The sequence below is a fragment of the Podarcis melisellensis genome (genome assembly GCF_964234715.1).
Source record: "Podarcis melisellensis genome assembly, chromosome: 4".
NCBI classification, from domain to species: Eukaryota; Metazoa; Chordata; class Lepidosauria; order Squamata; family Lacertidae; genus Podarcis; species Podarcis melisellensis.
Window position 1 is genome coordinate 72,024,227 of NC_138531.1, and position 25,170 is coordinate 72,049,396.

At 43.8% G+C, this 25,170-nt stretch overlaps 1 protein-coding gene across 1 annotated transcript; it reads right to left on the minus strand.

The window, feature by feature from the left end:
• Positions 1–2,934: 2,934 nt before the first annotated feature.
• Positions 2,935–13,117, minus strand: LOC309368473 (uncharacterized protein; the record flags this gene model as incomplete). The annotated part of the gene is made up of 4 exons (XM_081908603.1): positions 2,935–3,257; positions 7,951–8,068; positions 9,828–9,905; positions 13,003–13,117. 4 exons carry the CDS (start codon positions 13,115–13,117, stop codon positions 3,137–3,139), a joined length of 432 nt encoding a protein of 143 aa, XP_081764729.1. The 3' UTR covers positions 2,935–3,136.
• Positions 13,118–25,170: the final 12,053 nt, after the last annotated feature.

A 25,170-nucleotide genomic window follows, 5' to 3' on the forward strand; every position in this document is an offset into this window, starting at 1 on the left:
TCTATCACCAGCACTCACCTGCTTTTTCATTTCTTTTTTGCCACATCATACAGTGCAAGAGTTGCCATATTTCAGCATCTTGTCAGGTTAAAAGCTGCATCTAGCATTGAAAGCGGAGACCTCAAAATGCCAGATTATGTGGATGAGCAAATGAAATATCCAGGAAATGTGATGGCTAACCCTTTTTAGCCCACACTGAAGGTTGGCCACCACCACCACAAATGGTGCATGTCAGAGGTGCATGTGGTCAAAGCTGCCACCAAACGCTTCATTTTAGAGCAAATTTCTTCTAATAGCCGTTTTGCCTAATACATTGTTGTTGTTGTTTAGTCGTTTAGTCGTGTCCGACTCTTCGTGACCCCCTGGACCAGAGAACGCCAGGCACCTCTGTCCTCTACTGCCTCCCGCAGTTTGGTCAAACTCATGCTGGTAGCCTCGAAAACACTATCCAACCATCTCGTCCTCTGCCGTCCCCTTCTCCTTGTGCCCTCCATCTTTCCCAACATCAGGGTCTTCTCCAGGGAGTCTTCTCTTCTCATGAGGTGGCCAAAGTACTGGAGCCTCAGCTTCACAATCTGTCCTTCCAGTGAGCACTCAGGGTTGATTTCCTTCAGTATGGAGAGGTTTGATCTTCTTGCAGTCCATGGGACTCTCAAGAGTCTCCTAATACATACATATTTGCAATGCATTTTTCCTTAATAATGCAGTTTTGCTTCGTTATTTTTCACCAACATTGATATCATGTCACTAATATTACTATTAATATCATTACAGTGGTACCTCTGGTTACGAACTTAATTCGTTCTGAAGGTCCGTTCTTAACCTGAAACCGTTCTTAACCTGAGGTTCCACTTTAGCTAATGGGGCCTCCCGCTGCCACAGCACCACCAGCGCACGATTTCTGTTCTCATCCTGGGGCAAAGTTCTTAACCTGAGGTACTACTTCCAGGTTAGCAGAGTCTAGGTGTTTGTAACCCAAGGTGTTTGTAACTGAGGTACCACTGTACTATCATATTTCACCAATATAAATATTTTATGCACACTTTACCACATACATTTTTGTACACATTACCAGTCTGCAGAATGACACTGCAAAATGTGAAGAAATGTGGGGACACTTCAAAGGATGACTTTTTTTTAGTGGGGCAGTTTTCCACTCTCCTTATGCATCAGCCTCCACTGCAAGAAGGGGTTACTTGATGAGTGTAGTTTGTTATACTTTTGAAGAGGGCTCTGTTTTTACAGAATGCAGCTGTTGAAGTTGCATTCTGAAATGGAAGATCTGCATGAGAGGAGATGATCTTATGTAAATTATTATTATTATTATTATTATTATTATTATTATTATTATTATTATATCAGCTTCTTAATCTTTTCTCTTCATGCATGTTTTCCACTGACAATCACCCCTCCCCAGCTACTTTTACCTTCCACTTCTTGTCTTTCCCCTCACAGTGGACATAAAAACCACATGCAAGGGAAGGGGGTGATTTTTTTCAGTGGAAAACTGCATGAGGGGGAATGGTTAAGAAGGCCTCACTTTCCACTCTAATCTTTCCTTTCTTGTAGCTTTGGTGACAACACGGTGTAATATATCCCCACAAAGAGTCATGAAATGTCACATAACTAGGCTTGACAAGAATTCACTTGAGCCTGGCTCAAAGGAGAGGTGAGCTTTTAAAAGACCTCTGAGCTCCCTAAACCTTCACTGACTCAGATTCATACCACCTATGTAACTTCCATTTTTTACTTACTTTTACATTTGGATGGTGCCATGGCAGTGGAGCATGTCAAAGCTTCCAAAGCAGTTTCTCTTGGGAGTTGTAGTACTTCCAAGGGACATGGGCATCGCAGTGACCCTTAGTTGAACTACAACTCCTAGGGGACATTGTTTTGGAAGCACTGACTACTCAGTAAGCATCAGAAGGAACCTACCTGCTCCCTGCTCTCTTCTTGGTACGACAGTCACTGCAAGGCGCTAATTTAAAAGTAAGTAAAAGAGAAAGATCCTTCATTTCCCAGGTTCCCCACAGCAGTCCAGGGGAAAACTGTTTGCCCAGCTCTGCACATAAAACATAGTAAAGAGAGAGGAAGTTTAGAGAGGCCAAAAGTTGTATCTTACTCCAGACAGTTACATTGTCAGATGCAGGGGATGGAGGAGTTAAATGGCCTCGGCCCAGGATACCTAAAGGAGCGTCTCTACCCCCATCATTCAGCCCAGACACTGGGGTCCTCCTCTGAGGGCCTTCTGGAGGTTCCCTCACTGCGAGAAGTGACGTTACAGGGAACCAGGCAGAGGGCCTTCTTGGAGGTGGCACCCGCACTGTGGAATATCCTCCCTTCAGATGTCAAGGAGATAATGAACTACACAATTTTTAGAAGACACCTGAAAGCAGCCCTGTATTGGGAAATTTTTAATGTTTGACATTATTATATTTTTATATTCTACTGGAAGCTGCCCAGAGTGGCTGGGGAAACCCAACCAGATGGGCAGGGCATGAATAATAAAATTGTTGTTGCTGTGTAATCTAGAGACTATCTTCATACACACTTGACCTGTCATAACAGGACTTGAAAGTTTGGATTAACTTCAGTCCCATTGATTGACCTATTGTGATGGCTATTTGCTAGCTTATATTGGGTTAGGGTCAGACATAAGTCATGATGAGAGTTGTAGACCCATTGAAATGAATGGAACAGGGTCTACTCTAAGCATGACTAAGTCTTGATCCAACCCAATACCTCCAGTCTTCCAGTCTTCTGACGCTGTGCTTACTCAACAGTACTAAGATGTGCAAAAGCTCTGGTGCTTGTGATGGGAACAAATCTATGTCTGTACATTGAGTTGGGTTGTTTCCAGCATGAGTTTTTCATTGGAAACTTGTTCCTGTTGTTCTGTGCAGTGTGTCTATACCATGACAGAACAATAATAATAATATCATTGCAAACTGCTGTGGGGTAATTCCTAACTAATCACTGTTAATAACTCTCCACAGATCCACAGGGGTAAAGCAGAGGTCAGCGCTCGATTGATCTTCTGAGTTAAAGCGTCAGAAGTGGACTGTAATTCTTAGGCTGGTCATGGGAATGAGATTGAGTCCAGCCTGTGTGTTGAGTAGTTCTCAGGGAAGCACAATTATTGCTTCATTCTTGAAAGCGTTGCTGAAGGGCTTAATTCCTCTATGTACATGCTATGTACACTGGAGCAAAGGAAGTGTAGAGTATTCTCATTTTCATCTGCTTCCATCTTTATGAATCTTTGAGAAACAAAGTTTAAAGGTTGTTAGCATTATTTCTTGCTGTTGCTTTTTTAAAAAATTAATGCTGAAAAGATGATATAAAACACAATAAAAGCATTATCTGTTAAATTTTAAATGTAGCATTCTAATAAGGAAGATACTTGAAATGCACATATTGCAAAGCGGAGGTTGAGTCTTGAGGGAATAGCGACCTGCCTAAGAGCACTTAAAGACTTTATGTTTGTGCTGAGATTTTCCAGCTCACCCTGTCAAAAATGTATAAAATGTTGTTGGAATGGTATACGATGGATGAGGAAGTAAAGTCGGTTATGATATACTGGGCCAGAGATTTTGGATACAATATACAATTGGATGATTGGGGAAAAGTATAGAATGTGTGATGGGATAATGAGCTGCTTGTGCGTAAAAGCTTGATCCCTCTGGTGTTTGGCAGTTCAGCCAAACCGAGGCACTAACGGAGCCTCCCAAGGCATGACTCCGTTAGTCGCTGGTAGAATCTGACAGTGGGCGTCTACGAAATTTACGCCAACATAAAAGTTGTTTCACGGACATGCGCCTTCGTGACTCTCTACGTGACAGCTTCCGGCGAAGGGTGGGAGTTGCCAACGGGGGTCTTGTTACCTCTGCACTATTCTCACTAGAAGTATCCCAGAGCCCTCCCTCCTCCGACTCCCCTTTTGCCGGAGCTTCTGCTCTCCCCCTGCTGGTTCCCTCCTCCGCTGCAGAATCTCTCCGAGTCTGCTGGAGCCTCTGCACCAACTCTCTTTCCGATGACAGTTCCCTGACAGAATGAAAATATAAAATTTACAGCATGTACTACGTTAAAGGAAAATATCATGAAAATGGTATATAGATGGTATATCACACCGGTTAAGTTAGCAAAAATGTTTAAAACGTGTAATAAGTGTTGGAAATGTAAAGAAAAAGAAGGATCATTTTATCATATGTGGTGGGAATGTAAAAAGGTGAAGGGTTTCTTGGGGATGATATGTAATGAGTTGAAAAAGATGTTGAAATATACATTTGTAAAGAAACCAGAAGCCTTTCTGTTAGGAATAACAGGAAGTGAGATAAATAGAAGGGACTATAAACTCTTTCAATACGCAGTAACGGCAGCGAGAATATTAATGGCCCAGAAATGGAAACAGGAGGAACTACCGACCCTTGAAGAGTGGAGAATGAAACTTATGGACTATGCAGAGTTGGACAAACTAACTGGGAAGATTAAATACCAACGGGATCACAAGTTCATTGAGGACTGGGCAAAATTCACAGAATATCTGAAAAGTATATGTGATGAACAAACAACGCTAGTGGGATTTAAAGAAGTTTTGTGAAAGCTAGAGGAATATCGTTAAAAAGAAACAGGATAGTAAGGGTACGCTAAAAGGCAATATTATATTTAGAGAATGCGTAAAGTATGTAAAAAAATATGGATGATTTGCAGAGAAGCTGATGGAAGTCTAAAAAGTTGAAATTTGCGGGGGGAAATTGATACAGTGAATTTGTATAATGGAAAATTTAATAAAAAATAATATATATATATATATATATATGCAGGTTTTGGTGTCCTCGGGTGTCTTCCCGTGTAAAAGTTGGGGTGTCTAGGCGACGTTTCGACGAGGTCTCACTCGTCATCTTCAGGCTGGTGCTTTCGGCTTCTTGTTACTGGAACAGAGCAGGATCTCAGTGTTTGAGTTCCTATAAATACTGTTGAGGGGGTGTGGTGTATAGCCTCCAATGTTCTGGGCAGAGAGGAAGTTCCCAGGCTAGTGTGCCTTTTCTTCTTTTGTTCCTTAATTACTTGAGGGATATCTTGAGTGATTTCTTGAGTGATATCCTGAGTACCACTTAGGTGGGTCATTAGGTGTGGATTAGTTGCTAAAGTCTTTGTGTCTTGACCTCTTGAACTTTGTGAAGAGTTTTTCTGAGAAGATGGCTGTACTGCACTTAGTTGTGCTCTGGCTTGGCTTCGTGTATAGGGGCGAGCTGTGGCCAGAGCACAACTAAGTGCAGTACAGCCATCTTCTCAGAAAAACTCTTCACAAAGTTCAAGAGGTCAAGACACAAAGACTTTAGCAACTAATCCACACCTAATGACCCACCTAAGTGGTACTCAGGATATCACTCAAGAAATCACTCAAGATATCCCTCAAGTAATTAAGGAACAAAAGAAGAAAAGGCACACTAGCCTGGGAACTTCCTCTCTGCCCAGAACATTGGAGGCTATACACCACACCCCCTCAACAGTATTTATAGGAACTCAAACACTGAGATCCTGCTCTGTTCCAGTAACAAGAAGCCGAAAGCACCAGCCTGAAGATGACGAGTGAGACCTCGTCGAAACGTCGCCTAGACACCCCAACTTTTACACGGGAAGACACCCGAGGACACCAAAACCTGCATTCCTGTACCCGTGAAAATCTACGAAAGCATATATATAATGCCAATGGATACCAGCAAAACAGGGTTACGAAGCTAATCCAAAAAGAAACACCCCCCAAAAACCAAGACACAGAAGAAAACAATGGCATGGCCCTCCTTCCTTATATCAAGGGCACTACAGATAAAATTAGCAAAATCCTCCATAAACACAATATCAAAACAGCCTTTTGCACCAACCAAAAAATAGCCAATATCCTCAGAAACCCCAAGGATAAAATCCAGTTGGAAAACCAAGGGGTCTATGAAATACCCTGCAAAGTCTGCCCAGCCACGTACATTGGACAAACAAACAGACGAATAAATGCACGTATCGCAGAACACAAGAATGCCGTCAAAAAAGAAGAAAAAACTTCCTCTCTTTTCCAACACATGAAAGAAACAGGACACGAAATTAATTTTGCAGATTCCAAATTGCTCTTTAACATGGAACATCACCACAAGAGAATAATCATGGAAGCCATCGAGATAGAGAAACACCCTCACAACATGAACAAGCGTGACGACACATCCCGCTTGCCAGACATCTGGAAATTAGCCCTCCCCACAAAAACTGACACCAGATCCAGAGGCACACAGAACGCCATCACCAATCAACCACACCAGACCCAAACCCAGACCCTCTCCACAGATAAATTACAGACACCATCCAGTAGCCAAACCATGGTGGCACCTCCGGATGCTGCACCCCCCTGCAATCCCTACACAGATCTGGCTGACACAAGCCACAAAACCACAGCTCGCCCCTATACACGAAGCCAAGCCAGAGCACAACTAAGTGCAGTACAGCCATCTTCTCAGAAAAACTCTTCACAAAGTTCAAGAGGTCAAGACACAAAGACTTTAGCAACTAATCCACACCTAATGACCCACCTAAGTGGTACTCAGGATATCACTCAAGAAATCACTCAGGATATCCCTCAAGTAATTAAGGAACAAAAGAAGAAAAGGCACACTAGCCTGGGAACTTCCTCTCTGCCCAGAACATTGGAGGCTATACACCACACCCCCTCAACAGTATTTATAGGAACTCAAACACTGAGATCCTGCTCTGTTCCAGTAACAAGAAGCCGAAAGCACCAGCCTGAAGATGACGAGTGAGACCTCGTCGAAACGTCGCCTAGACACCCCAACTTTTACACGGGAAGACACCCGAGGACACCAAAACCTGCATATATATATATATATATATATATATATATATATATATATATATATATAAAGATTTCCCAGCTCACCCTTGTATCCAGTACTCTATACCTGCTATTCTAGGCTCCTTTTTGTTGAGAGTAAAGCAACAACAAAGGCAAGCCTAGCTTTCAGTGAAACAATCTGGGGTGTATTGTGATTATTAGTTTTACCTGACCCACACCTGAAGTCAGGTGCAAAACAGCTGGGTGTGACTGTGGTAAAAAGGCCCGTGGGTCAAATTAGGATGCCCGGTGGGCTTAATTAAACCCGTGGGCTACCAGAATATACCCGTACTTAGTAATTTTTTTAAAAGTCCCAGCAATTCATCAATCTCCATGGAAAATTTAGAATGGGCCTAGATTTCTCCCTGTGCAATCCATGGCTGGGTTGGGCTGAAATTATAAACAGTGGTTAGAGGAACAATCACAGGCAAACCTTAGGTTTGTGCCCTTCCCCCTGTGCGACCAGAAGAAGGAGACTGGAAATTTTCCCTTTAGATTAACCACAGCGTACTTTTATACCCAAACTCATAAAAAAACTTTATTTAGTCTTAACTGAAGATAGTTGAATGAGCCAACTTCAAATCACTGGTTATAAATCTGGTTTCCTTCAAGTAACCAAGCCAGTTAAGCAACAACTATTTAGGTTTCAGACATAGCACTAAACTGTAGTTTATCAAAATAAGAAACAAGATCTCCTTATGGACATTCTAGGGACAGACCAATCAGCCAATTACAACTTTTCCTGCAAGTTTCTCCAATATAGACATCTTTGCAAGCAATTTCCCCCAGCATCTACATATGCATTTTTCCTGCACACTACCCTAATAAAGGCAAAATTCAGAAAACTAAGAATTTTGAAGGATGGCTGTGTTGTTTGTATTTTTCAGGAAGTGTGAGTTAGGTACATTCCTGTAAAAATGGAATCCAAATTCAATTTCTTCCCCATCCCTATACCATGGCTGAGGACAAGTGTGAAGAGCATGAACTGAAGACTAGTGCAAAAAATGACAAACCATTGTGGCCATGGCTGCTGTCATCAAGCCTTTCACACTCACCCTGGCATGAGATACTTATATTCTGGCACTGCATCATATTCTTTCCTGCTTTGTTTTCCCTGAATCTTCTTGGAAACCACTTCTGCTCCTTGTGCACATCTCCCAGCCTTCTGTTTGGCTTTTGTGAGAAGGAAGGGGAAAAGATTTATGAGTGTAATAGATTCCTTTTGTTTGTGCAGGCAGATAGAAAACGTGGCTCTATAAAACCCCCCAAATTAGATCCATCTCAAAGTGGGGCTAGTTCTTATGGTTCACTAGTTCTTCATGAGCCCTTTTTCTCTATTCCCTACCACCCAGTACCTCCTTGATTTGCCGCCCCCTTTGTAAAGATACATCTAGGAACCATGACGTCAACCTAGATTCATCAGAGGCAAATCAGTAAATACAGGGCATTTGATTTTGAACTCATAAGCACAGCAGGGAGATAAATCATCTTGGCAAGCTCCGAAACACAGGCAACCACTGACTCTCAATCAATTTTATGACTGCTTCACATCATCCCTGTATAGCACAAAATCACCTTCAGGAATCCTGCCATATCCAAGGCCAGTTTCATGGTGAGGAAAAGTACTTATCAGTATGTATGTACTGAAGTAATAAGTTTCATTTGTATTAGCAATATAATATTTTTTTGTAATCAACCAATTACATCCAAAAGTGAAAGTATTCAGTGCTACTGGATTTAACATGGATGAAAAAGTGCTGGAGACTTGTGATGTATTTGCTATATCTATTGACTCATAAGTATATAAGCAGAGCCTATTGGGAGGAGACAGACTTCTAAAAACAGACAGAGGTGCTAATCCTGCATCAGGCTCTTAAGGAGGCAGATGTACCCTAAGGACCTTAATATTCTGGCATATCATAAAAAGGTAAAGGTACCCCTGCCCGTACGGGCCAGTCTTGACAGACTCTGGGGTTGTGCGCCCATCTCACTTAAGAGGCCAGGGGCCAGCGCTGTCCGGAGACACTTCCGGGTCACGTGGCCAGCGTGACATCGCTGCTCTGGCGAGCCAGAGCCGCACACGGAAACGCCGTTTACCTTCCCGCTGGTAAGCGGTCCCTATTTATCTACTTGCACCCGGAGGTGCTTTCGAACTGCTAGGTTGGCAGGCGCTGGGACCGAGCAGCGGGAGCGCACCCCGCCGCAGGGATTCGAACCGCCGACCTTTCGATCGGCAAGTCCTAGGCGCTGAGGCTTTAACCCACAGCGCCACCTGCGTCCCATATCATGAGCTCTCCCCTACTCACTGAAATTCATACTCCTCCCAACTGTCTTTCCATCTCTCTAATAATCTGTGATGGGTATAATATTCCAAAGGCTGAAGAGAGATTCCAGAACATTAAGAACCACCCACCTCCTTTGGTTAATTCCCTAATTATCCATCAGATTACTCAGGCAAAACCACAAGCCTATTTGCAGTAATGAAGACAACCAAATTCAAAAATAATACAGAACAGAGCAAGCTCATTGACACTCAAACCTTTGCTTGCAAAATAAATCTCTGTAGCATTCCTTGATGCTCAAGGCTTGCTCCCAAAAGGTTTATGTGGGTAACCATTCTGATCTACCGTTAAGAAGAGAATTGCTCACTGAAGCACTTCTTGAACTCAGTGTGCCCACAGCATTATACTAAAATGAGCTATTAATACTGGCAGAGTTTCTTGAGTAAGCCGCACGTAGTTCAAAAATTAACAGGATCCAAGTTCCAGGAAACTGCAAGGCTTTACACTGAACTTTGAACCATATAAACGTTTGCAGGAATGCCACGCTGAACATCAGCGCTTCAACTCTTCATGGTACAATTAAACAATTATCATGCTGCAATAGTCTTATTCTCATGAACAGAACATCCAGGGGGAAGATAAACAATTACCTTGACGTTGACATCCCAAAGGAAGATGTTTGCTGTATTTATGGAGGTATGGGTTCAGTAACAAGATAGTAGATACAGCTGAAACATTAGTAAAGTATTCCGAACAGCATTTCCGTAGCAGAACAAATTGAGAAGTCGAACAATGCATACACCCCCACACCTGAATCACTTTGCGGCCCTGATCTGTGGCCCCCAGATTGGGCCAATCTTCTCTGTACCATCTCAAGAGCCAGACCCCACCCTAGCATGTTGTGTGAGAGCAACAAGCAAAGACATAAAGGGCTGGTACTGTATGAGCTGGAGGTGCAAAGCATGTATGGGCTCATCTACTCCGCATTTGGTCCACATTTCTAGGCACATGCCTAGGCTTTTCAGGTTTGTGGCTGAGCGTTTGTTTCATTTTTGCCCCACTGGGAAAACCCCATCTCTACTGCTGAATCAGAGCAAACTGCAATCTGCAGAAAACCTGGTTTGCCATTAGTGCAGAAAAGCCCTCCATCTTGTGTCCCCTGTATGCTGGGTCTGTGCTCCAAATCAGCGCACTCATCTTCCCTACATGATGGATCACACCAAAGACTCGCCAATTCTAGCATTCTGTTCTTATGGCAGCCAGCTAGATGCTTATGAGAAGCCCACAAGCAGGACATGGGTGCAATAGTACTGTCCCACTATGATCCTGAACAACGGGTATTCTGATACATACAGTGGTACCTTGGTTCCCGATGGCTTAGATGTCGAACAAATCAGCTCCAGAACACTGCAAACTGGGAAGTAAGTGTTCCAGTTTGTGAACATTTTTTGGAAGCCGAACGTCTTATGCGGCTTCTGCAGCTTCTGCTTGAGTGCAGGAAGCTCCTGCAGCCAATCAGAAGCCATGCCTTGGTTTTCAAACGGTTTTGGGAGCTGAACAGACTCCCGGAACGGATTAAGTTTGAGAACCAAGGTACCACTGTACTGTCTCTGATACTGGGGGGGTAATACATAGCCATCATGACCATTTGCCACTGATAGCCTTACCTTCACCATTGGAGCCAGTAGGCTTCTTAATAGAGGTTCTTTCAAGAGTGCGGTTGTGTTCAGGGCCTGCTTGCAGGCTTCCCATAGGCTGTGAAAATGGGATGCTGGACTAGATAGGATCCAACAGGCTGTGTTCTCAATTTGTCTAATCCCCCTTTAAAGTCATACAAGCTGTCAGCAAATTTCATGCGCTGTGTAAAGAAGGACTTCCTTTTCTCTGCCCTGAACCTTCCACCATTCAGCTTTATTGGATGACCTCATCTCCTAGTAGTGTGAAAGACAGAGCAAAACATATTTCTAACTATTTCTTCCACACAATGAATCATTGTAAATGCTTCCATTGGGTCCCCTCTGACCATTTGTCTAAGCTTAAATAACCTTCCCTCAAAGGGGAGCAGCTCCAGTCCATCAATCATTTTGGTTTACCTTCTCCTGCTCTACAAGGTGTGTTGACCTGATCAAACACGGTGAGATGGTGTGCAAAGAAAAGTTTTATCACACCCACACCCACTGTTCCTCCACTGAAAACCATTGTCAAGAAAAATAAAGAGGGATCCTTGGTTTGGTCATATGCATTTATAGTCTAAATGGGTAGTTTAGACTAACTGAGTGAGAAGGTTCTGTGCATTTCTGTATTCATGACAACAAAGGAAATTTGCATAGCGAAATTGATCTTCCTTGAATTCTCAGGTCTCTCCTCTGTCTTCCGTGGCTCGCGTCTGATGTGGCTGCCACACGGGAGGTGATGCATGGATACGGCTTCCTTGTAAATGTGCCAGAAGTTTATCTTTTACAAGAGAAAATTCAACTACCAATCATTTCACTTCACTGCTTCCTTGAGCTCCTGTCATCTGCTTGTCCCATCTACGTGCTGCCTTTTGTGCAAGTGCATGAGATTCCATTTCTTTTTAAAATAAAACAGAACCGATTCAGGCATTATTCTTCTGGGGCATGTTATTATATATTTGGGTGTAGTCTGAGTTCTGCTTTGTTGGAATATTTGTCACATTTCTCTCCCGCCCCTTCTTCCAAAGCGGAGTGGAGATTTATTTATTTTTAACCTGAGGTCCATATTCCCTTTGGGGCAAGCTTCGGGAGGGGTCAATGACATGCCCAAGGTGGGCTGCACTAAAGGCAAACGTGGCTAAAGTACTGTAGCTAATTTCTACACTTACCCCTTTTCATTTGAAGCTGCCTTTTAAATTGATTTATGAATATCTGTGGAAGTGTAGGACGTCTGTTTCTAACTTTTAAAAAATCATTAACACACACTGCTACAGATTCTGTCTTGCTAACTTGTTGCCTTAGGTCAAGGCTGTCTCTGGAGTGTGCTACTTGAACTCAGATGATGGAATGCTCTTACATACAAAAAAACTATCCTGTACCTAGAAAACTATAGAGGATGAAGGATGCTAGCCTAGAATTCCAGTTTTTGACATACAGAATATTTTCCCCATAAGTGAGCATTCCATTATGTCAGACTTCTACCGTAGTCTGAAGTAGTTCAATCCAGACACAAGTTTACCACTTTATTGGCAGTTTGCGGTAACTAGACCATAGTGATTCTTTGGTAAAAGAGTCTCTCTCTCTTTCTTTTTAATTCCCCCTTAAAGCTTTCGTGCACGTTAACATTTGACTCCAAACCATTCTGCTGGAGGGCTGCCTGGGTTTGTTTTGGCAGGCTTGTTCCTCTGGATTTCTGCCACATTAAACATGTTCACTACTTCAGTTGTTGCATTAGGGACATGGAAAATGTGGCTCATGTAGGATCTTGTCAAAGCTTACAGTGGTCCTTGGTCTAGCCCTTTGTACTCAGTGCCTATTCAAAGAGACGGCACATTCTGCTTGGACAAGAGTCATCACCCAAATGCCTGTCTCCAGAATCTCTTTACAAGGATTAACGGGTTCAAGATGGCAAGGGATACCAGCTCCCTACAGAGATGCAAATTTTCCAATGTGCCTAAATAGTTCTCTGCACCGGGGTTTTGCTTCACCATCTATTGATTTCACTTTCCATTAGATTTTTAGCTAAGACTTGTCAATACTCAAGCTGTGCCACAGATTCTGCCCCCTTTCACAGGAGAGGGTATTTCAAAGAGGAGGGTATTCAATGATTTCCAGGGTTTAGGTGATTTCATTTTGAAATTTTTGGTATTACCTTCAAATATGAGGTGGCTGAGGGTTTCCCCCCCTCTTTCCTGCTTCTTTCTTTTAACAACAACAAACTTTGCTGTTGTTTCAAGAGGTGGCGTGGCTGCTGCTAGCTTCACCATGCTCCTGTTGGGACAGAATGCCCACAATATGACAGACGTGTTCAGACCTATCTACACAACGTGGTTTGAGCATCATGTGCTTATACAGCAGGGATGGGGTACAGAGGGCTGCACCATAACCTTTCAGGGGCCACATGCAAATGGTGAGTGAGGCCAGAGGCAGAAGTGGGAGGAGCAAGACATATAATTTGATCTTTTGTCCAGTAGGGTGAGCATAATACAGTGGCAGCAGATATCCGTTACAACCGTTGTCATAAAAACTGCGAGGAGTCTTGGCTCATTTTTTGTAAACTGGTGTAGTGCAGTGCAGTAGTTAAGAGACTGAGCTAGGAATCGGAAAGTTCCTCGTCTCAGTATACCTGAAGGAGCATCTCCACTCTCATCGTTCAGCCTGGACACTGAGGTCCAGCTCCGAGGGCCTTCTGACAGTTCTCTCACTGCAAGAAGTGAAGTTACAAGGAACCAGGCAGAGGGCCTTCTTGGTAGTGGAATGCCCTGTGGAATGCCCTCTCATCAGATGTCAAAGAAATAAACAACTATCTGATGTTTAGAAGACATCTGAAGGCAGCCATGTTTAGGGAAGTTTTTAATGTCTGATGTTTTATTGTGTTTTTAATATTTTGTTGGAAGCCACCCAGAATGGCTGGGGAAACCCAGCCAGATGGGTGGTGTATAAATATATTATTATTATTATTATTATTATTATTATTATTATTATTATTAGGAATGGGCGGGGTATAAATAATAAGTTGTTGTTGTTGTTGTTATTTGAACCTCATCTCCACCATGAACTCACTTAAGTGATCTTAGGCAAGTTATCTTCTCTCAGCCATCTGCAGTAGAGGAAATAATGATACTGACTTGCCTTATAGGTAGATTACAACTAGATAAGGCTTGTGAAGGGCTTGGAATGCTTGGAAGCACTATACAAATGTTAAGCATTATTATAACTTTAAGTAGTAACTACATAGCAATCTTAACATGTTTAAAACTTGGCTGTGTGTAACTGCATCTCTGTAATTTGTTTTTTTTATATACTGAATATGCTCCATCGAGGATTCTGTTATTATTTGCATGATTATGTGTTAATTTGTGCAAATGGTTGTGATAAATCAATAATAATAAAAAGTAGGTTTCTTTAAAAGAAAAAACAAAAGGAAAGCTTGGCAGAGTAATGAGGTTCAATATTAAAGAAAACAAAAATTAGAAAAAGGATGTGGGCCAGTGTATTTACTGAGGTGCCTGTTTCTTTAAGATCTAAACCTATTTCAGTCTTAAGGGCTTAGTCATAATTTTTGGACAGTTGCGGCTTACCAATATAATATTTTGTTCACTTCAACGGCTGGGAAATTCAGCTAATGAGGGGACTTGTCACACTTCCCAACATACCAAGGGTGGCTTCCAAAAATGAAATGCCCCTCAAGACACATAATCGGAGAGACATGAATCATATGGGAAACCTGCCACTGTTGTTGGAAAGAAGGTTCTCACAGAATAACGCCAGCCGTAGCCTGCTGCCTCTCAAGATAATGCAGATATGAAGCAACACTTGCAAACTGGACTCAGCTACACAACTGCAAATAAAACGTTTTAAGTGTGTTGTAAAGTGCAATATACAAATGTGACACTAGATGGCGATGGTGAGCTATGGCAAATTCAATACATTTTTCAAAACATTTTTTTAAAAAGCATTTTCACAGTGTGTGTTATTTTATAGGTGTGTAGACTCCACCACTCTCTTTTATCTGTTCCGAATCTTCAAACATTCAACTTCATTTGTCAAATTCAAGCCAACTTTTTCTCCAGTACACCTTTTCATGTACTTCCCATACAATTGGATAATTTCACAGTTACATTACATTGACATATAAGAAGAAGATGGGTGCATGAACTGAAGAACATAAAAAGGCACTGCTGGATCAGATGAAAGTCCCATCTAGTCAAACATCTTCCCACAGTGGCCAGCCAAATGCCTATGGGATGGCCCCAGGAAGGACATAAGCATTACAGCACCCTCTTGTTTGTGATTCCCAGCAATTGGCATTCAGAGGCATAACCGTTATGGCCCATAGCTAGTGATAACCTTCTCCTCCATGGGCAAAATGCCTATTTTTGGTCTTGTGCCCCAAATGGTCAGGAACAGCTCAAAGTTCAAATATTGTACAGGAGAAATCTTATGGAGAGATAATCCATGTCTGTAAGTTTGACTAGACCATTTGTATCCACAGCAGGTTTTCATTCCCGAAGGAAAAGGTGGAGCAGGCAACAGCAGGCTATGGTGCCTCTATGCGGCAGCTAGACTGGTGACTGGGAGTCGCCGTCATATAACACTGATCCTGAAACACCTACACTGGCCCGCAGTATGTTTCCAAGCACAATTCAAAGTGTTGGTGCTGACCTTGAAAGCCCTAAACGGCCTCGGCCCAGTCTACCTGAAGGAGCGTCTCCACCCCCATCGTTCAATCTGGACACTGACATCCATCACTGAGTGCCTTCTGGTGGTTCCCTCACTGCAAGAAGCGAAGTTACAGGGAACCAGGCAGAGGGCCTTCTCGGTAGTGGAATGCCTTGTGGAACGCTCTCCCAGCAGATGTCATCTGAAGCCAGCCCTGTTTAGGGAAGTTTTTAATGTTTGATGTTTTATCATGTTTTTTAATATTCTGTTGGGAGCCACCCAGAGTGGCTGGGGAAACCCAGCCAGATGGACGGGGTATAAATGAAAAATAAATTATCATCATCATCCCTCTTCTATATTGCTTAGTATTTCTCTTGAGTGCTTGCAAACTATAGTTATCCATAGCAAGTGAGCTAATTGGCTTCTATGACACTGATTATAGATAGGATTTCACTGCTTTTCATAGGCAGAAACCACCAGCTTATGATGAAATTCTATACATGTTTATTCACAAGTACAGTGGTACCTCGAGTTACAGACACTTCAGGTTACAGACTCCTCCGCTAACCCAGAAATAATACCACAGTAACCCAGAAATAGTACCTCAGGTTAAGAACTTTGCTTCAGGATGAGAACATCCTGTGTCACGGCGGCAGCGGGAGACCCCATTAGCTAAAGTGGTACCTCAGGTTAAGAACAGTTTCAGGTTAAGAACGGACCTCCGGAATGAATTAAGTTCTTAACCCGAGGTACCACTGTAAGTTAGTTTAGGGGGGACTCTCTAGTAAGTGGGTTTGGGATTGCAGCCTTCATAGTCACAATTAGTCACATGTTTCCTAAGCCAAAAGAGCACCTTCTTTCATATGTACACACTGTAACTGCTTTCAATTGGCGCTGAGGGTGGTGACAGAAAGGCAGCACAGCAGAGGACGAAAGGCAAATCATGAAGATGAACAGTTCTTTTCTCCCACATTCTTCCACAAGTCAGTGACTCATCATAGGTGAATTTCCTGTGGCTTCTGCATTTTCTCATTCAGACTCGGAATTTCTGACACCCTGCAGCTAGTATGAGCTCCTTCTGCTTCGCTCCACGCTCCTTTGGTTGAAAGGGCTAAAAGGTTACTACCGGAGTGATTTGGCTGCCATCCAGTCAACGTGTCGCTCGAACATTTTACTACAAAGGAGAAAGAGAAAATAAAACGAGGACCTACTGCAAGCCACTTCCTTTTGTCGTTTTTAGATGGCTCAGAGGGTCATGGCTGAAAAAATCCAAATAGCAATAGCAACACAATCTCCACTAAAAAGAAGTGAGCTAGTTTTCAGGTTCACTAGAATTCTTCTTCAGGCCAGATGTTAAGCAAAACACGTGGGGTGGGATTTTTGATTTTGAATCAAGAATTAAGATGAGTTCCTGAAAGATGAACTTAAAAAGTTTGGTCGCTGGTTTTTGTATTTGCAGTTCATTTTTTTTTCTAAAGGAGTAACATAAAGGGACCCCTGACCATTAGGTCCAGTTGTGGCTGACTTTGGGGTTGTGGCGCTCATCTCGCTTTACTGGCCGAGAGAGCCGACGTACAGCTTCCGGGTCATGTGGCCAGCATGACTAAGCCGCTTCTGGCGAACCAGAGCAGCACACGGAAACGCCGTTTACCTTCCCACCAGAGTGGTACCTATTTATCTACTTGCACTTTTGATGTGCTTTCAAACTACCTGCATTTTTTCCATTGCCAAGGCAAAAAGAAGGCTCTCTAAAGGGCAAATTGGTCAATAAACCCTCAACTGAATCTTTATAAGGTTCATTTTCTGACCCAGCAAAAATGATGGAAAACTGAATATTTATTAACTGTGCTCACCTCACTTGACAGAGTGTCAAGGTCACCTGATGATGCAGAAAGAAATCAGTGGGGAAATATTACTTCCAGATAAAGAAGGCATAAAAGATTGAATCACTGGCTCCCCAGCTGCTATCACCACCATTCAGAAACCTTCCTCAGGAAAGAAAAAAACACACAAAATTATTACAGGATTTTTTATCTTAATCACAATATTAATTATAATCCTTTTGGAGACTGATCCAAGCTCACCCATAGTTCACTTCCCATAGGAACTAGTTTTGGATACACAACAGTCACAGTGCTCTGCCAGAATGCTCATCCTTTGAGCTTCTTCCTTTGATCTAAATTGAGTTCAGTGAAAAAGCTTTGAGGGTCAGAAAAATTCCCAGCAACATCTCCATCAGTACAATAGGAAGGGAAAGTCATGTTCAAAGTTCTCCACAATGAGATGCTACCTGGAAATACTAAAAAACAAAAACCAATGTACTCAAGCATCAACAAATAGATGTTATCCTGAAAAAAAAACAGATATATAATGGGCTGTTTACACAAATGAAATTCACACAAACACAAAATTGCCAATAGCAGCCTTCCCTCACCTGGCCCCCTCCAGAAAATTTGGACTACAACTCCAACCAGCCACAGATTGGAGAAGGTTGGTCAACTGTGGGCACCACAGTTTAAGAAGGATATTGAGAAGCTGGAACGTGTGCAGAGGAGGGTGACCAAGACGATAAATGATTTGGAAACCAAGCCTTATGAGGAACAGTTGAAGGAGCTGGGTATGCTTAGCCTGGTAAAGAGGAGACTGAGAGGGGATGTGATAGGTACAGTGCTACCTTGGGTTACATATGCTTCAGGTTACAGATGCTTCAGGTTACAGACTCCGCTAACCCGGAAATATTACCTCAGGTTAAGAACTTTGCTTCAGGATGAGAACAGAAATCGTGCAGCGGCGGCAGCAGGAGGCCCCATTAGCTAAAGTGGTGCTTCAGGTTAAGAACAGTTTCAGGTTAAGAACAGACCTCCAGAATGAATTAGGTTCTTAGCCCGAGGTACCACTGTATCTTCAAATATCTAAAGGAGGCTTGTTTTCTCCTGCTCTGGAGGCTAGGACCTGAAGCAATAGCTTCAAGATATAAGAGATTCCGTCTAAACATCAGGAAGAACTTTCTGACATTACCGGTTGTTCGACAGCGGGAAGGTCTCCCAACTGCCAGTTTCAGGACCCAGCAGCCATGCTTCTGCCTTCATCAGGGGCGAACGAAGGCTAACCGACACCCAGGGCGGGGCAAACCACCGCCGGCACACTTTGTACAATGCATGTGTTGTGCCTCTACGTACGACGCATGCATGGCATCGCTACGTAGGGCGCATGTGTGTGCAACAGCATGCATGCGTTGTACATAGCAGTTTGCTGCCAGCGCCATCTGAGCGCCGTATGGACGGTGTTGGGATCCTCTGCTCGTGGCTGCAGCCATGAACGGAGGATCCTCCACATGCGGCTGTAGTGGCGATGGAGGGATCCCACCACCTTCTGTATGGTGCTTGGGCAGCGCCGGCAGCAAACCACTATGTACAGCACATGTGCAGTGTCGCTACATACAGCATGTGACACTGCGCATGCATTGTATGTAGCAGTTTGCCGCTGGCACTGCTCAAACGCCATATGGACGGTGTCAGGATCCTCTGCTCGTGGCTGCAGCCATGAACAGTGGATCCTCCACATGCAGCTGCAGCGGAACGATGGCTGCTCACGCTGCCGCACCCAGGGGGGGGGGTGAGCATCCCGCAGGGTGCCTTCTTGTCACCCCTCCAGACATGGCACCCAGGGCATACCAGCACCCCGCCCCCCCCCCTTGCGACACCACTGGCCTTCATGCTTCTTATTGGAAAAAGAAACAAAATAATTGTATGACATCATCAACAATTATTATTATTATTATTATTATTATTATTATTATTATTATTATTATTCTGTCCTTCACACTAAAGAGCCAGAACAGGTTACCACAATTAAAACACAATATTAAAAACAGTTTAAAACAATATTAAATCACAGAAATCTCAAGGGTCAAAAGCCAGGGTAAAGAGGTGTGTCTTCAGCATTCACCAAGAGTTATATAATGAAGGTGCCAGGTTGGGAAGTAGTTCCCTCTGTGGGGAGGGAGTTCCACAACTTAAGGGTACCATAAATAATGTCCTTTCCTGGGTCGCCACCGCTTGAGCTTCTGCGGGCAGAGAAACAATCAGGACAGCCTCTTCCACAATCTTAAGGCCTGTAGGGAAGGTGGCAGTCTTTCAGGGTTTGGGGGGTCTGAGCCATTTAATGATGGTGAAGGTGAATTTATTGAAGGAGATTCCCAACTCTGTACAAAAAGCCATTCATTCAGAGGGGGTGAGTGCCTAGGCCGGTGTGTTCCCTCGGTTATCACATGCATGCAACTGAACACCCTTGAGATAACTTGTGCCGCTGGAGCTACAGTTAATACACATGACATTCTCAGGGATTAGGAAGATGTTTTGCAAGAGTTATGTTTTCTCAGAAAGCCTGCGCCTAACAGATGGAGGCGAATCCTAACACTTCTATGGCAGCCAACAAGACAGTTATACAATACTGAAACCCAAGTTTTAAACCAATTCAGCTTCCATTTATAATAGTTTGCTGGAAATCAGGGCTGGTTATCACATGCATCCCAGCATCCATGCTCTTGTGAGCAAATATAACTTGTAAAATGGATACGATGTCTATCCCTCCAGAAGTTGCTGGACTCCATCAACCCCAGCCAGCACAGCCAACTCCCAGGATGATGGGAGTTGTTGTCCAACAATGTCTGGAAGCTGCAGGTTAGCCACTCCTGATGTAAAATGTTAACTAGGTGTCCAAACATCAGTAATTTTGTTCAAAATAGTTGCTTTGGGGTCTACAGCTTCACCCAAGTTGTTTAAACCTGCATTTAATATTGCATTGTAACATTGTATTACCACGTTGGAACCCACACTGGGGCAATAGAGGTGAAGGGTGGGATTATTATTATTATTCAGCATTCTCAGATGCCATTATTGATGCCTTTGGCCCTTGGAAATGCTTTCTAATGACTGACAATTCTGTTCGTTTTACAACCCTCTTAGCCTACAGTTAAACTTCTTTTAGAGTTTGTATAAATGAGATAAATGAGATTTTCGGGGACGCGGGTGGCGCTGTGGGTAAAAGCCTCAGCGCCTAGGGCTTGCCGATCGAAAGGTCGGCGGTTCGAATCCCCGCGGCGGGGTGCGCTCCCGTTGCTCGGTCCCAGCGCCTGCCAACCTAGCAGTTCGAAAGCACCCTCGGGTGCAAGTAGATAAATAGGGACCGCTTTCTAGCGGGAAGGTAAACGGCGTTTCCGTGTGCAGCTCTGGCTCACCAGAGCAGCGATGTCACGCTGGCCACGTGACCCGGAAGTGTCTTCGGACAGCGCTGGCCCCTGGCCTCTTGAGTGAGATGGGCGCACAACCCCAGAGTCTGGCAAGACTGGCCCGCACGGTCAGGGGTACCTTTACCTTTACCTTTATAAATGAGATTTATTTCAGTAATACAGAATTTTGCCGCTGCAGTCTCAACTCCACTTTTTTCATATTGCATAATATTACACAGTCCTGGCCAAACGTGTTTCAATTCACCATCAGTTTTAGCAGCAATTTCCATCACAAGTTCCCTTCTAACACATCAGCAGGCTCCCTTTATTCAGGGTTCTTCATAAAGACTGATATCCTCTGTGATTCCCACAACGAGTGAGAGAATGGTCATGATCAATCATTCTCTCTTTTGGGCTTTCTAGAGTTTCCTGGATACTAGACTGTGCTTCAGGCCAAATTTTCTGGTGTTGGCATATGTGTCTTTCCTACATTATCCCTTGAATCAATGTCCACAGCAAGAAAAGATTTATAGTACCATTTCAGGTGCTTTTTTGAAACAGGTTGCATAGATAGCAGTCATGAGGCACTCGGTGACTTTTAAACATGGCTGTTATTAGGGAGTGTTCCAGGGGACTTGAGCCCCATGTCTTTTATGACAGGCCCCAGATTTCCCCCTCCCCCTCTTTTAAATGTTTGTTTTGACTTGGTCTACGAGATGGCTGGATATCAAACAAAAATGCATAGCTGGTGAAGCCTTAGCCACTCGCCATCTTTAATTTGCCCAGAAGTGCATTATACGTTTATTTATTTTTAAATTGTCTTATGGGCTTTTGCCCTGAGTGCCTAGCAACATCCTGCTTTTTGGGAGGGGGCAGTTTCACATGAATGTAAGTTCAGAAAATGACTTGAGGTAAATTACAGTGGGAGCATTCTCACCCACCAAACACTTATATCTTATATAGCTCTTTCTCCCAAACAGAAGGAATAACACATTTTTCTTTTCACTGCTGGCCTAAAAAAATGATGGCTTACGGTAAACCCATCATTGCCACAGCTAGACCTTTAATTTCCAAGGATACTTTCCTGGGCTCCTATTAAATTGACGTTATCAGTTTGATTATTTTGCTCCTAAAATTAGTACAGCGATCTCTTTTTCTGTAGTGGAAAAATATAGCTGTGCACCTCTCAAATAAGAGCTACTAGGGAGTCATATAAGAGGAGGGAGAACAGTTCTGTCCAAAAAAAGAAAGTCACTAGCTTTCTTGAGACCTAGGAAAGGGGCCATACAAGGGGAAATGCAGAATGCATTGGGTACCCTTGACTATGAGGTTAGTGACATGTTTAGATGCTCTAATGGAAGGATTCAAGAGCAATTCAACTTCTTGTTGACAAAGGCATCCCTGATGTATGATGGGGTAGCTTGCATTGCAGTCAAGTTTTATGCCCATTCAAAGATATGGAGTTATGGCCTAGGTATTGTCATGCTTTGATTGATCCATAATAATAAAAAGACTTCCCTTCCAGGCTTTCAGAGAAGATAAGATACTGCACAGGAATCCACATCAACACAATTTGACTCGTACTGGACAATGTTAATAGCATCCAAAAGAAAAAGATTTGCACTGTAGCAAGATGCCCTACGTGTACACAATGGCTCTCTCTTTCTTTCCTGTCCTGGACACCACAATCTTAATTTAAAACTGGGGAGAAGATTGTGCCAGCAGAGATTACATACTGCAGCAGTGAAAGCTTGTAAGTTTTTCACTGGTATTTTCGTTTCCTTTAAAATGCATGTTAATGACTCTGACCTTTGGGGTAATTTGATTCTGACATGAGCACCATGGCAGCTGAGCTCCAGGCTGTCATTTTGATATGCGCCAGCAGACTGAAAGCTATTACACTTCCGAAATCAAAGCAGGGCTTTTTTGTACAAAGCCTATTCAGCATATTTCAAAATGCCCAGTGGTCTTCCCTCTACGTCCGACAAAGCATCTCTCATCATCTTCAACTCTTTGCTGGGCCTGGTTCTCAAATCCAGGAGTTGCAGTGCTGGTAGCATAGAAACCAGAAAATGTTTGCGATATAGTTGGAAGCGGAGCCGGACCTGTTTAACATTTATACTGTGTTTGCATGCTGCCATGCAAACATCGCCCTTGGCATAAATTAGTTTCAATTATGGCCCTATTTTTAGGCTGTCCACCTCACATTTCAAAAGTCAAATAGGTGGGTGAAAGTTTAGCTAGCTGTTCAACAAGGTTAGGAAGAATATCAGTTCTCAACATGGCCTTCTTACTGTCACTTCAAAAGAGGGAATTTTCTGCAGGTCATGAACGGAAAAGGAGTATCTAAGACATAGCAGAACTTGTGGGCTCTCCGCTGGTGGGGGTCAGGGGGGGCTACAACAAACACAGACACATGTCTTGGGATTAAACAGGCCACAGGTTCATTGATTATGAATGTCTGTAACTTACCCCGCAAGCGCCCCAGAAAAACTGGGGCATCCCATTTCCCCCCACAAGAGTACAGCGGCCATTTTTGGTTTATTGATTTCGGGCTGAGATCTCTGGTCTGGGGTCTTGCACAGAATTTTGGATCTGGAAGATGGTGTCCCAGATTTGGGCCACGTCATGTTGGAGGGTATGCTGTAGGTTTTGACGTAGGCATTGGGTGTGCATCCTGAATCATCCAGCCTGATGACTGGTTGATTAAGTGTCAGGGTCTGTCCTGGGTTAATGATCTCCCTAGGATGTGCATCAAATAGGAGTGACCCCCCACACAATTACCATCCGAGGGTGTGCTATGGCCCATTGGCCCCCGTTTGGGCACCTGGACAGAAGCACCTCCCCCTGGATCCCTTTAACAGGGTACCCCACTCCATTTGAGAGGGGTGAGGCTCCCAACCCCCCTCTGCCTTGACTAAGGATCCAAACCAATGCTTTAGTTGCCACGTGAATCGACCCTTCTCCACCGGCTTGCCACCAAACCACTCACATCTGCAACCAATCCCACAGACCATTGTGATTATACAGCAGCCCAGCTTGTTTGCTGATTGGTGAGAGGTGCACCTCATCAGGTCTGAACAGGGCCTTGTTACTGAATACATGCGGGCTCTGTAGTGCCTTGCCAGTGCCGACATGCCAAGAGTTCTGACCAAATAATAGCCAGTAGGGGGTGCTTTCCATGAAGGGATGCAAGATCTGCAGTGGCCACAAAGGTGAGGTTGATGCCTTTCTGTTTCCCAGGTCATTCTCACCCAGCAGAATGACCACTGCATCCAGAAGGCCTGTAGCCACAATTGGTGCGGTAACACAAGGCATCAGGTTGTCCCATCACATACCTCTCTGGCCCAACCATGTAACTTGGGCCTGGGCTTCTAAACTGAGGAGTTGGCCCAATGGTGTTGATGTAGCATGCAGCCTCACCCACTACATGATGCAGATGCACACTTCCCTGCAAACCCTGGGGGAAACCATCGACAGAAGAGAGTAAGCCCCTGGGTGAACATACTGGCAGGAGTGCCAGTAGCCCAGAGATTTAATCTGAAAAGGGAGATGTCCCCAACTGAAGGTCATGGTGGCTGACCCTATGTGGGTGTAATGGGCAGCATAATACTGTTGGAATTCTAGCCCGACCTGAGGTATGTGCCTATCTGTTCGGGCACCGGCTGAATTCCTTAGACCTCCCTCCGGCGACTCCCGGCAGGATAAAACATACGCGAGGTCCGTTCCGGCGATTTTCCTCAGGCTGTGAGGAAAACACACCAACTGCTCCTCTCTCCCCTTTGGTGTCCCCAGGGAGGGGAAAGAAGCAGACAGAAATCTATTTACATCTTTTATTCCTGTCTTATACTTCAGTACAGAGAAAACATGTCTGCACTCATTAGCAGTTAGAAAAAACTCCACCTCCACCCATGTACATCCTGTACAGGTCATATGACAAACCCACTGAGCTAACATCCGGTGCTCAGTACAGAATGGACTGCCCCTTTGTTCCCATGGCAACAGTCACAAACTTCCTGTTTGGCTTTCCAGCGACAAGCAGCAGACTTGGCTGCTATAGCCTTTGCTTGCTGCCGCATTGCTGCTTTAGAATAACATACTCCCCCTAAAGTATCAATGCGTGCTGCGAGCAAAGCGTCATCCAGAGAAGAAAACAAACAGTTGTTATACTTATAACATTCCCCTGTTGTTTCAGTTCCACCCTTGGAACTACCCGCCACTGGTTTTACCAATGTACCTCTCTGGTTGTGTGACTTCCAAGGAATGAGTGCATCTGCATTACCTTGGTTTGCAAGTCTCTGTTGTGCCTTTGTCTCTGACTCAGACACAGCTTCAATTTGACCTTGGTCGTTTACAACAGCAATAGCTAAGTTAGCAAACTCTTGTGAATACCTCTTGGGTGGTACACCCTTCGTTGCTCTCTCAGAC